Source organism: Megalobrama amblycephala, linkage group LG3, assembly GCF_018812025.1.
Source record: "Megalobrama amblycephala isolate DHTTF-2021 linkage group LG3, ASM1881202v1, whole genome shotgun sequence".
Classification (NCBI taxonomy): domain Eukaryota; kingdom Metazoa; phylum Chordata; class Actinopteri; order Cypriniformes; family Xenocyprididae; genus Megalobrama; species Megalobrama amblycephala.
In genome coordinates, this window is record NC_063046.1 from 57800330 (window position 1) to 57813604 (window position 13275).

The window sequence follows — 13275 nt, forward strand, 5'->3', positions numbered from 1 at the left end:
GAGAGAGGAAATGTCATTGACTTAGGTAAAGTTGGTTTTATATTCGCACATTCAGACTTCTGATAAATTCAGACTTTCCAATAAATGTGCAATAAATTAATGTTTGCGAATTTTAAGCAGCGATATGATATTGACAACCAACGATTGTCAACTTACAACATTTTTCACAGTCGATCAAAATAGGCAAGTATTGTTTTAATGGCATATTTACTTGTGAATGTCCACCGAATGTCCAATGTAGTGTGATTAACAAGGCTATTGAATACGGATGTCCGAATGTGCGAATATAAAACCAACTTTACCCAAGTATGTCATTGCTGGCTATGCAGGCCTCACTGAGCCATCGGATTTCAACCAAAATATCTTAATTTGTGTTCTGAAGATTAACGAAGGTCTTACGGGTGTGGAACAGCATAATCAACAGAGTAATAAATTACATTATTTTCATTTTTGGGTGAACTAACCCTTTAACTAGTTTTTTGTAATTTGATGCAACAGTAATACAATACTATTGTTATAAATGTACATACATTTAAAAAAAAAATTAAATATAAAAAAAATTGCAGGATTTACGATATTGATGATATTGGTTAAAACGCGTCATCAATGTGAAAAGGGTCTACATTTAATAATAGATTTCATTATAATTTGTTATTTTACGTTCCAAAGGTTTTTTTTTTTATTATTATTATTATTTATTTATTTTATTTTTTGCTTCTCCACCTTCTACAAATTTGCCAGTGGACTAAATAAAGTTTTTAATGAAAAACTTTATTGTTATAAATGTTTTTAATAAAGTTTTCATGTGCATGAAAAGGATGATATTTTCCTTTCACGAGTAAATACGCCTGGTTATAAATTGACGAATTACAATTTGTCGTTGATGTATCATCTGTAATAATGTAATTGCGTAAATGTGGTGCAGACGGAAGCGCTCGACGAAGGCAGCAGGACACTGGGCTGAGAGATCATCAGGCGCTCATGGGTTCAGGTCTCAGTTGTCCAATCACTGACAAGACTATGTGTTTCGCCTCTCTCTGATTGGATCAGTGTTCATGACGTGGCTGTGGGTGGAGTTAAAACTCGGCCAGAGCAGAGCCATAGAGAGATATATAACCACAATTCTCTTTATGGCTCTGGGCCAGAGACTCCACTTTGTTCGTTACATCACTGTAAACATCTGGGCAGCGTGAAGTGGCGCAGCATCACCCCTGAAACTGTAAGCATTTGTGATATTTAACTTTTTTAAACAGTTGCTTTAATGCATTTGAAATATACGTTTTGCACGTATTATAATGTAGGCTAATCTTTATTTCAAGGTTGCATGTACAGCATATTGAAATCTCTGTTCTGTGTTTAGTGTGCAGCGCTTCTGGTTTCAGTCCAAACACAAGATGAAACTTTATCAACACTATATAATGGTTAATTCTCGTGTAAACACATTTTCTCGATCACTGTACACACACACATCTCAGAGAGCACCGTGCATGGATGAGGTCAAGGGCGTAGATTTGGTTTCAACATTGGGGGGGTTGAGCGTTGGTATGCTGCCTGTTATTATTTTTTTTTAATTAAAAAAAAAAAAAAAAAAAAAATCTGTTTTATGTGTAGCGTTATTGGATAATTTATTTCTTCTCTATCTATCTATCTATCTATCTATCTATCTATCTATCTATCTATCTATCTATCTATCTATCTATCTATCTATCTATCATAACTCTATGGAATTTATCTATAAGCATTCATCAAATTCTAACATAACAGAGTGATTCTAAAAAGAAAGAAATTGTTAAATATTGAAACCGCCAGTAGGTGGCAGCGATTCGACGTTTTAATGAGTGAGCTACTTAAATCGTTCATTCAAGCCAATTCGTTCAAAACAGACGGCTGTTTTGGTAACTGGTTACAGTTACACTGATAGTTGTGGCTAAATTGCAATGGAACCGATTAGCTAGCTAAAATATATGTGGAGTGTACTTACTTAGCTATTACAATGTTTTCATACCTCCTTCTCAGTACATGCTTTATTCTTTTTAACGTCCCTCTTTGAACAGAAGTTTAATATAGTCGGCTGGGCAGCGGTTCTCTTCATTTTTTGGTGCTACCCGTGCTCTCTATTCAAATAGTAGAGCACCACTCGCGTTGTTTTGGTAAAAGTGCGATGCGCATTGGTTGGGCGTTACCAATCGGTTCAATGGAAGGGGGGTACTTTTTTGATGTATTGATTGGCTTTTTTTTCATGATTGGCTGTTTTTGGCCACTTGTTGATTTTCTGAAAAATAATCGATTTAAAGGTGCAATATGTAAGAAGTTTGCAGTAAAATATCCAAAAACCACTAGGTCAGTGTTATATATTTTGTTCAATTGAGTACTTACAATATCTCAAATGTTTGCAACTATTTGTAAATCGTGAGAAAATGGCAATTTTAACCAAGGCTCCAGGACGTGCGAGGAGTCGCCTGTCAATTGCGTCATACCTGCGTTACCCTCGGTTTCCGGTTTTATTTTGTAGAAACCATGGAAACACCAAAGACGCTTTAATATATTACACGTTTTAATAGACAAGAGAACAACTGTTTTGATATATTTATAGACAGAAAACTAATTGTTGTTATACAGCTCAACACATTTAGTCTTATTATTTAAATCTAATTTTCTTGATTTTTTTTTTGTGAGTACCATGCTTTACACTATTTTGTGAAGTAGCTAACATAGCATAATCAGATGCAGCTTTATTTTTTGTAACAGTAATACAGCATTTTCTCCATCATATAATACGTTTTAAAATGTATTGCATGCCATTTATAAACACAAGCCATCCAGCATTTAATATGATATTGTAAAATCGATCTATCTTACTGCAGTGTGTAACAGTGTCTCACAGCAGCCGCCGAGCAAACGCACAGAGTAATGTTATAACATCATTTTCAACACTCTCAAATGTATCTAATCTGATAAACAGAGCTGTGTTACCTCATACTCATGACCGGAAAAGCGGAAGTGGCGCCGGCGACTGTGTTATAATAAAAGTCCTGCTGCTCGTGAGGCGTGCGTTGCTCAATCGCTCCAGCTCCTCGTTCAGCTCCACAACACTCGGTCCTGCTCCGCTTCATACTACAATAACGTTAATAATCACATCCATGAACATGATTTCTTCCCGAGTCCTATCCCGATTCTTTTCCACCGTCCGTTGAGGTGAAGACCACATGTCCCAAGATTCTGCGCTCAAACTTGGCATCATCAAGCTACGCCATTGTTTTTAGGCTTCTAGCGACCTCTAGCAGACAGAAAATATTACATATTGCACCTTTAAAGGTCATGAAATGAACATTTGACAACATTGAAATGCCATGAACATGTAATTTCCACCACATCTCAAACAATTTATTGTGTTTAATAATAATAATGCACAGTTCGTAGGTATCTATGGCATAACTAGTATTTTATGTAGACCGTAGTAAGCAATAAAGCACAATAAGTGATATTTACCTTGCATATTTACCATCTCAAACATGGTCTTCACTGAAAAAGTCGGCTTTTTGGTAAACAAGTAGACATTTAATTAAAACTTTGCTAGCACAAATTTTCTTAGTAGTTGTGGAAATGACGCCACAACTGAAATTGATTTTGATTATTTCCCTCTTCATTTATATTATCTTAGTTTTAAACATTCACCTTTGTATTTATGCATTTTATACCCTCTTCATATAAAGTACTTCTTTAACTACTATGTACTAACATTTAAATTAATCATTTGATACACACTTATTGTGTACATAAATGTTTTTTACATTGTACATATATTAAAAAAAAAACGTGACCCTACCATCTTTACCCATACCACCAAACCGGCCCCAACTGTTTTCCACCTCAGTAGCTGTAAAAGTGTTTTGCAAAACAACATGAACATCATGAATTAATTTCTGACTCAAATACATTGTAGTTACATGTTTTTTGTTGCATAAATTATTATGCTGATGACCTGATGTTTCGGGACATGCGTATGAGCAAGTGAAAACATGAATTTTTCAAATAGTTAAGAGAGCGTTAGTTACTTTGCTTCATGACCATGTGGTCCTTTGCAGGTATCTGAATGATGTCACATCCTGTCACATGATTTTGACCACATGACTTGATCAAAAATGGTCCCTTTATATTGGTTACTCCGAGTGACATCAATGACATTTTTTCAGGACATTCTTTCTCATAACAAAGCAACGACTTCTACACATAATTTTAATACCATTTTGCACTATGTTGATATGTTATAAAATCATGCCAGAATAAAAAATATATACATTTATTACATTTTAAGATATTTTAATCACAAATGAAATGGCTGTATTGTCCTTTGAACGGTTAAACCAAATGACCTTTTGACACTTCAGAATCTTTAAAATACCTTTATATGTAGCAAAATATAATTAAAACCTTTTGGATTCAGTAGGAGAGGTCTAGTTGTACTGCCTTACATACTTTGGATGTCATATCTTTGTTTTTTATTATTACAAAGGCCTTTGGACAAAAAAAAATGATGGTCACGTTGACCCTTTTAAGCAATATAACCCTGAATGGAACATTTCTCTTCTCAACCGTCGTTGTTCATATAATAAAAGATAAGTTTACAGTTGAGAACAAACCAACAAACCTAAAAAAAAGATTAATGCACAGCAACTACCTTTGCTTGCATAGCATAAGCACACAATTCATAACGTCTTATCAGTTGGAGAGATAACATTATAGTTCACTGCACTAAAGGCAACATCCCTGTTCCTCTAAATCTGATATTATACATAATAAGTTAAGCTTTAAGTCATTATCTAAAACCATGAAATGTCACATTAACTTTCAGCTTATACAAATGTCATTACTTATCACATTTAGCACATATAATTATAACACCTACATTGTGTTATCAGTTATCTGCTGTGCACTTTGTTCTCCACTTATGCCAGAGACAGGTTTACCATCTCAGAGGTTATTCTTATGCTCCTCCTCCAATCTCACTCCTACAGACATCCATGATGGCAGCCGATGCTGTGAGAAAGCGCCATAAGGGCAGCTCCAATGGAGAACGGCCAGGGGTGAAAGACCAAGGAAAGGAGCCGGCACAGTGGGGAAGAGCATGGTAAGTTCAATTCTAAAAGTTTAATATGTTCAAATATCCTGTTTTCACTCGTATTGATAAGCTGTCGATCGCTGTAGGGAGGTGGATTGGTTCTCTCTGACAAGTGTGATCCTGCTGCTGTGCTTTGCCCCCTTCCTCGTCTTTTTCTTCATCATGGCGTGTGATCAGTACCAGTGCTCCATCAGCCATCCATTACTGGACCTCTACAGCGGTGACGCCACCCTGCTCACCATCTGGAGCCGTTCCCCTTCCTTCTCATGGGCCGCTGCTAAGATCTACGCAGTCTGGGTCACATTTCAGGTGTGCAGAATTACAGAAGAATACAAGCAACACAAGATACATAATCAGATTGCATATTTCAAGTAACGAGTAAAGTAGCGAATTACTTTTAAATTAACAACAAAATATCTGGATTACTTTTTCAAATAAGTGACTCAAATTACTTTGTTTTCCCATTTATTAACTGACCGCTCTCTTGTCCCCATGTTGAGAGATATCAGGAGTAAGTGCAGATGTGTTGTGTGCACTGTGTGAACATGATGGTTGTTGTAGTTCTAGACTAAATGTGAGCATTTACTCATCTCACTTTCACAAAAACAGATTCAATATTCCTCAAAATAATTAAAAACAGTGAAATGCAAACTCAGAATATTACTCAAACACTTAATTAACCAATGTCTTTGCTGCTGACCTTCGATGATCCAATTCAACCCTAGGAATAAGCAAAAATGGCTTTATGTAAACATCACATTGGTGTTGCATTTTTTTTTTTTTTTTATTGCTAAAGTAAGAGGCCATGTCCAAAATTACCCCCTATACCCTTAAAAAGGGCACTATTTGAGGGGACAGCCATTTGTAGTGGTGTCTGAAACTGTAGTGGACATTATCAAGTGCACTCATTCAATCCCATAATGCACCGCAATAACGAGTGTACAACTGGGGCACGTTCAAGCTCAAACCGGTGCATAACGTTTTGCTACGGTTTCCGAGCTGAACGACATGTTTCCTGGAAACGGTGTGCAACGGGTTTGAGATACGTTTTCTCTTGTTTGGTGAGTGTGTCAAAAATATCAGCCAATCAGCATCAACATGCATATAAACCATGCGGTATTAAAGAAACGGCTTGTAAATGTAATTAACATCAAAATAAATTCACAAGAGCAACTATATTGTTTGCACATGTTCATTTACATTAATGGGCAAAATAACTTAATTAATAAGAGCACAAGTACAGATCTGGAACTTCTTTAAGTCTGTCTAAATATCATTTAGTAATTGCAATGTCTTCTGGTCCATATCCTTTCCTTAGGAAGGTGTGCTTGACACTGATTAATGTAACATAAAAATATTATACTTGTATATTTTGCTATTGTATTGTGGAGTGATACTTTCATAAACTTTCATAAACATGTTGGATCACAATAATTAGAAACCACAGTTTCCACAAATCCCTTCACTCGATTGGGATGTTCTCTTTTATTCAGGGTGGCAAGGGCAGTGACTGTAACATTGAACATATTTTGCAGTATTAAACACGTATTTATACCGACTTCATCAGCCTCCGAAGATTCTTCAAAAAGAACACAAAGAATGGCCTTCTCAGCTGCCATAGTTGCAACTCTCAGAACGGTGTGTTCAACACACCACCGTTTCCATTTAAAAAACATTTTGCAATGTTTTGTCAGGGCTGAACGCAGCCCTGATGTATGCTCAAAGGCTAGAGAATACCCATAATGCACTCTGAGGGTCGTGGTGAATGATTTCCCACATCTGACCAGAAGATGGCGCCCACAGCTGACTCATCCATCCATCTATCCATTTTCCAAACTGCTGGTTCAATGTGGCTACAGTGTAATATCATACAGATATGAATTCCTTTTTAATTGATTATTAAATTGTTTAATTATGGTTTATACATGAAAATATTTTTCATTAGTACTGGAGCTGCCAGTTTTCAATGCAACACAAACTATGCAAAAGCGGCAGCCCTTCCGACACACTCAGTGTCTGAACTCACTCACTCATTTTCATTCACTCCTTTAAGCGAAATATATTAGTAGAGTACTGTAGGGAATAGTAAATGAGGGTATAGGGGGTGATTTCAAACACAGCATTTCTTCTCCTGCGTCCTATTCTTCTGCAATCCAGAATGGCTGCATAGCTGAAAGGGTTAGTTCACCCAAATATGAAAATCCTGTCATTAAAGGGTTAGTTCAAACCCGTAAGACCTTTGTTCATCTTTGGAACACAAATTAAGATATTTTTGTTGAAATCCGATGGCTCAGTGAGGCCTGCATAGCCAGCAATGACATTTCCGCTCTCAAGATCCATTTATGTACTAAAAACATATTTAAATCAGTTCATGTGAGTACAGTGGTTCAATATTAATATTATAAAGCGACGAGAATATTTTTGGTGCACCAAAAAAACAAAATAACAACTTATTTAGTGATGGCCGATTTCAAAACACTGCTTCAGGAAGCTTCAGAGCGTTATAAATGAATCTTTTGTGCCGAATCATGATTCGGATCGCGTGTCAAACTGCCAAACTGCTGAAATCATGTGACTTTGGCGCTCCGAACCGCTGATTCGACACTAAAGATTCATAACACTCCGAATCTTCCTGAAGCAGTGTTTTGAAATCGGCCAGTAACTAAAAGTAACTTAATTAGTTACTTTTTAGGGAGTAACGCAATATTGTAACACATTACTTTGGTAGTGATAAAGATTTGAATGGTTTTGGACTTGAATTGTGAGGTTTGGTTGTCTCTACACTAGGTGGTGCTGTACATGTGCGTTCCAGATTTACTGCATAAGATCCTTCCAGGCTATGTGGGAGGAGTTCAGGATGGTTCCCGAACACCAGCAGGTAATAAAAAATAGATAATTCATTTATCAGAAATATTAATGTACATTTACTCAATTGACTCGATATTGGAAGATGTGGTAAAAGGTACACTGGCGTAAGCATGAGTGACTTCTTTTAGTTTTAAAACATTTAAAAAATCATAATTATTCCAAACTTTTGACCGCTAGTGTCAAAATGTTTTTGTTTCTCTCAGGTTTGATTAACAAGTATGAGGTCAACGGTCTGCAGTGCTGGATAATCACTCATGTTTTGTGGGTGGCTAATGCTCAATACTTCCACTGGTTTTCACCAACCATCATCATTGACAACTGGATCCCTCTGTTATGGTGCACCAACATCCTCGGCTATGCCGTGTCCACATTCGCTTTCATTAAGGCTTATCTGTTCCCCACCAACCCAGAGGACTGGTGAGAAAACACATTGTGATTATTTAATGTACATACAGTGGGTATGAAAACATGCAGATGAATGCAAGTAAAATCATGTCAGATCTTTTTCCACTTATAATTTTATAATGAAACCAACATAATTTGAGTAAGAACGACACGCATCCTTTGTAAGCTTTTTGCAGCATATAGCTTAAGCAATAAAAAAAAAAATAATAATAATAATAAAAAAATATTCAGGGTTAATCAGCATCATTTAAATTATGACTGGAGGATTTTAATTACTTTTCAGTAAGTTTGAATGTAATAATGTGTGATAAATATGGGTAAATATGTGTTTATTTTTTATTTTTTCCCTTTTAAAAGTTTATATTTGTTTCTTAAATAATTTAGTTTGTTTAAAATTACATTAATGATGGATAAAGATCTGACATGATTTATTTTGCATGTCTAATGTAAATGATAATAATCACAAATTATGTTCATTTTTTTATTTATTTTAAAATTTGTAAAATAACACTACTACTACTACTACTACTACTACTACTAATAATAATAATAATAATAATAATAAATTATTTTACTTATATTTTTTCTTATTGATTTTTGTTTTTTTTTTGCAGGTCTTAAAAAGGTCTTTAAAAGTCATAATTTGCCATTTCATAGTTTAAGGCCTTAAAAAGATCTTATATCAGAGCACAAAGACTTACATTCAGAAAAGTCATGGCATTAAATGTTGCATGCATTGCAAAAAAAAGCACAAATATCTAAACATCCTTAAATCAAAATACATTTACTTGAGAAGAAAAATTAAGATATTAAGTCTTATTTTCTGAGAAATTAAGACAAAATTAACCAAGTTTACACTTAAAACACAAACAAATATGTCAATGGTTTTGAATTCGTTTTAATCATAAAGCAAACCATTTTGATCAATTTAACAGAAAACAAGACAACTTCTTACCTTATACCACTTTGCTTCTAAAGTAAATGTATTTTGATGTAAGAATCTTTAGATATTTGCACTGGAAAACAAGACAAAAATACTGAGGAGGAACAACATCATTTTTTGAGCAGTGTGATCAGAAGGTACAGCAAAAGTTATGTCCGTATTCCAGTGGTTGTGAGCAGAGATATTCAAAATGATTTAAATTAATGTATATCTGTTGGAAGTTGTATTTCCAAACTCTGAAATGTTGCTAATACAACTCATTGTGTTTCTCCCTGAACCATTTACATTTAGAGGACATGTTTTGTTCCCTTGACTTTATTCCTCAGATTTTCACTTGGTCTTAAAAAGGTCTTTAAAACGTCATTTAGTAAAATTTTTACTGTCTTGTTCTTATTTGATTTGCAGCAAATTCACAGGCAACATCTTCTACAACTACATGATGGGAATTGAGTTCAATCCTCGTATAGGACAATGGTTCGACTTCAAGCTTTTCTTCAATGGTCGGCCGGGTATCGTGGCGTGGACCCTGATTAACCTATCCTATGCGGCCAAACAGCAAGAGCTGTATGGTTATGTGACAAACTCCATGATCCTGGTCAATGTTTTGCAAGTGAGTCATGTAGCCACTAGGTGGCACTATAAGACAACTCAGTGGCTCTTATCTACTGCTCACACATCCTTTACCACTGCACTGCAACATAACATCAAATAATGCAAAAAATGATGTATGGATAATCAAGTAAAGTTGATTCAGTCCAGTAAGTGTTATGTTTACTTTATAAAAATCAGCTAATATTTCACAGCAAAAACACATGCACACCACAACATGTTAGAATGATACATTTTACCTGCTAAAAAAGTATAAAGTATCAATCAGATGACAGAGGGCATATAGTGGATTATATTTCAGCAAAGTTTTGGTTATGTTGATCATTTAGAGGCCTTAGAAATAAATGTATCAAATATGATACAGTAGGCTTTATAGGGTTAAAATTGAGTATTGATTGTGTATTGATTCATAAAGTGTTGTTTCATTTTATCCATATTATTCCCATCACTACCTCATATCACCAATGTGACTTCTTTCTTCTCTAAGGCCATCTATGTTCTGGATTTCTTCTGGAATGAAGCCTGGTACCTCAAGACTATAGACATCTGCCATGATCATTTTGGCTGGTACCTGGGCTGGGGAGACTGCGTGTGGCTCCCTTTCCTCTACACGCTGCAGGTGTGTGTCTGAACAGCAGATCCAGGGCTTGAGTTCTGCTGGATGTGGCATCTGCAATACTGCATTCTCTATTTTATAGAGCCGCACAATTCTGAATAAATGATTAATCGCTATTTTATTTTTTATTTTTTTAAATAAAGATCAGGATTCTGAAGAGACAACTAAAACAAAATAATGTAATTTACATTCTGACAAAATGTTAAATGCTGCAGTCTATTTAAATTTTTTTTTTTTAAATCGGGTTGAATGAATGATTCAATGACTCATTTCACTTTACTTTTTTCATTACTCTATGAATCAGTGTTTTTGAATGAATCTTTTGAAAGAATGATTCAGTGACAAACACATTTTTAACAGCCATTTGTCGCCACCTACTGGTGTAACAATGTAATGATACAATCTTTATTTGAAGCGTCAAGTTAAGGTGATTTAGGTGATTATGTTCACTAACGTATACATCAGTAGCCGGGTTTCCTTTATGGATTTGCACAAAACTTTTGCAATATTTTCTAAATGTTGATAAAAATCTATTGCAAAATGACAGCATTGATGTTATGCAACCAAAACATATTTTTTTCCTCTACTTATAAGTCATTCCAAATATCATGGCAATGGATGTTAGTATGTTTGCATTTATCACAGCCACTGCACTACCCATTATTTTTAATGGAAGGAGATGTACCAAGCGTTATCCAAGCATTAATGGCAAGGAAAGCCCCTTACACTTGGGAGCAGCCATGTATGGCCAAACATACAGCGCCATCTTTAAAGAATGATCGACTTGTACGTACGCCAGGTGACCTGAAAATATGGAAAAACTGTTTCCATTGCAGTTTTGCGAAATATTCCTTTTTCGAATTGCCTGAAAACCACCTCATGTAAGCATTTTTTTGCGATGTATGGGAGTTTTTTGCGAAATTGACGTGTTTCCATTGGGTGTATTTTCAATTTGCAACTTCAATTTGCCCAATTTGAAGGGTAATGGAAATGCAGCTAGTGTTTATATCGGAACTATAAACTTTTATCCCAGTACTTCTGTAATAATTTGGATTACTGTATCAGAAATAATGATCCTGTGTGGTTCAAAAGACTGTTTGTGAAGCTTTTTAATACCTATCAAGTGTGCCGCACACGTGCTGAAAAGTGAAGCCAAAACATTTTGATCACCCCCTGGTGGCTGGCTGCAGTATAGCTATCTCCATGTAATCGAAAAGGACACGACCCAACATAAAAAATCCAATTACATTGCAAATCATTTTTTTCCGAAGATTGTTTCTGTCATTTTAGGTAGATCTCAGCCAAATCGTTGTCATTTAGGAATAAGATAGCGTGGGTGTTTGAATCGACATCGCGATCTGATCTTTTAACGATTAATCGTGCAGCTCTAATATTTTAGTTGATCCTCATGCACCGCTTAATTGATTTCAATAGGAGAGTAATGCTATTTATGTAATGCAGATCTTGATTCATGTTCTTGTTCTTTAGGGCCTTTACCTGGTCTACAACCCCATCCAGCTTTCTACGCCCCATGCTGCAGCCGTCCTCATCCTGGGTCTGGTGGGCTACTACATCTTCCGCTCAACCAACCACCAGAAAGATCTTTTCCGTCGCACCGAGGGTAACTGCAAAATCTGGGGTAAGAAGCCCACCTTCATCGAGTGTTCCTACCGATCGGCCGATGGCGGCCTTCACAAGAGCAAACTGATGACCTCAGGGTTTTGGGGAGTGGCTCGTCACATGAACTACACGGGTGATTTGATGGGCTCACTGGCGTATTGCATGGCCTGTGGTGGCGAGCACTTGCTGCCCTATTTTTACATCGTCTACATGACCATCCTACTGGTGCACCGTTGCATTCGTGACGAGCACCGCTGTAGCAGCAAGTACGGCAAGGACTGGGAGCGCTACACTGCGGCTGTGCCCTACCGTTTGCTGCCTAACATCTTCTAGTGCGTTCCGCCATATCCTGGATTGCTTTTCAGCCACATACAGAAAAGCACTTTGCCTTGTTATTTTCTGTAGCTCTTTGTACTTATTCTTAAACAGTTGGCTTTTTAAACTTTATGAGACTGTGGATGGAAGGTTTTACAAATATTATTTTGCCTTTTAGTGAGTGAGTGAGTGTGAGCGTACATATACTATATGAATAAATCAGTTCAAGATTATCAAGGTGACACATTACAGAATACTGTGATCAACTCAAGTTTTAATGTTGCTGTCTTTGTATAAGCTCCATCTGTTTAAACTCATTATTGTTCTGGATGTAAATAGACAAAAGTCTATAAGTCCAGAAATGCTTGGACTGCTGCTTCTCATTTCTATTCATAGTTTTTCTACCAACCAAACTACTGAAATAAAAGTTTCCTACGTTGTCTTTGGTTTTTCTCCTGGTGAAATCCTTTATTATTAAATCTAAAGCTGGAAATCATAAAAAGAAATATTTTTAAAAAATTTTTTTAAAACTTTGCTTAAAGTTTTTATGTACAATACATTCTAAAAGTAAGTTTAATGCATTAATTATGTCTTATAATTAAATTAAATTACTAAATGTTCACTTTACTTTCATTTAAAAAAAAAAAGTTAATAAAAAATCAAACAAGTAAAACACACATCCTTGTTTAAGCTGAAGTATGACGACACACCACCACCAGCAGGTGGAGTCAGAGTTTTTAATTTACGAAAGCAACAAGCCTGACAAAACACACAAAGTCA

General features: G+C 35.7%; 1 protein-coding gene across 1 annotated transcript; it reads left to right on the forward strand.

Moving 5' to 3' along the window:
- The first annotated feature begins 1056 nt into the window (after positions 1-1056).
- Positions 1057-12941, forward strand: dhcr7 (7-dehydrocholesterol reductase). Its single transcript, XM_048186200.1, has 8 exons — positions 1057-1219; positions 5016-5128; positions 5206-5428; positions 7907-7997; positions 8191-8404; positions 9741-9945; positions 10432-10563; positions 12049-12941. The coding sequence occupies exons 2-8, from the start codon at positions 5022-5024 to the stop codon at positions 12511-12513; spliced, it is 1437 nt and encodes a 478-aa protein (XP_048042157.1). The 5' UTR covers positions 1057-1219; positions 5016-5021; the 3' UTR covers positions 12514-12941.
- The last annotated feature ends 334 nt before the right edge of the window (positions 12942-13275 follow it).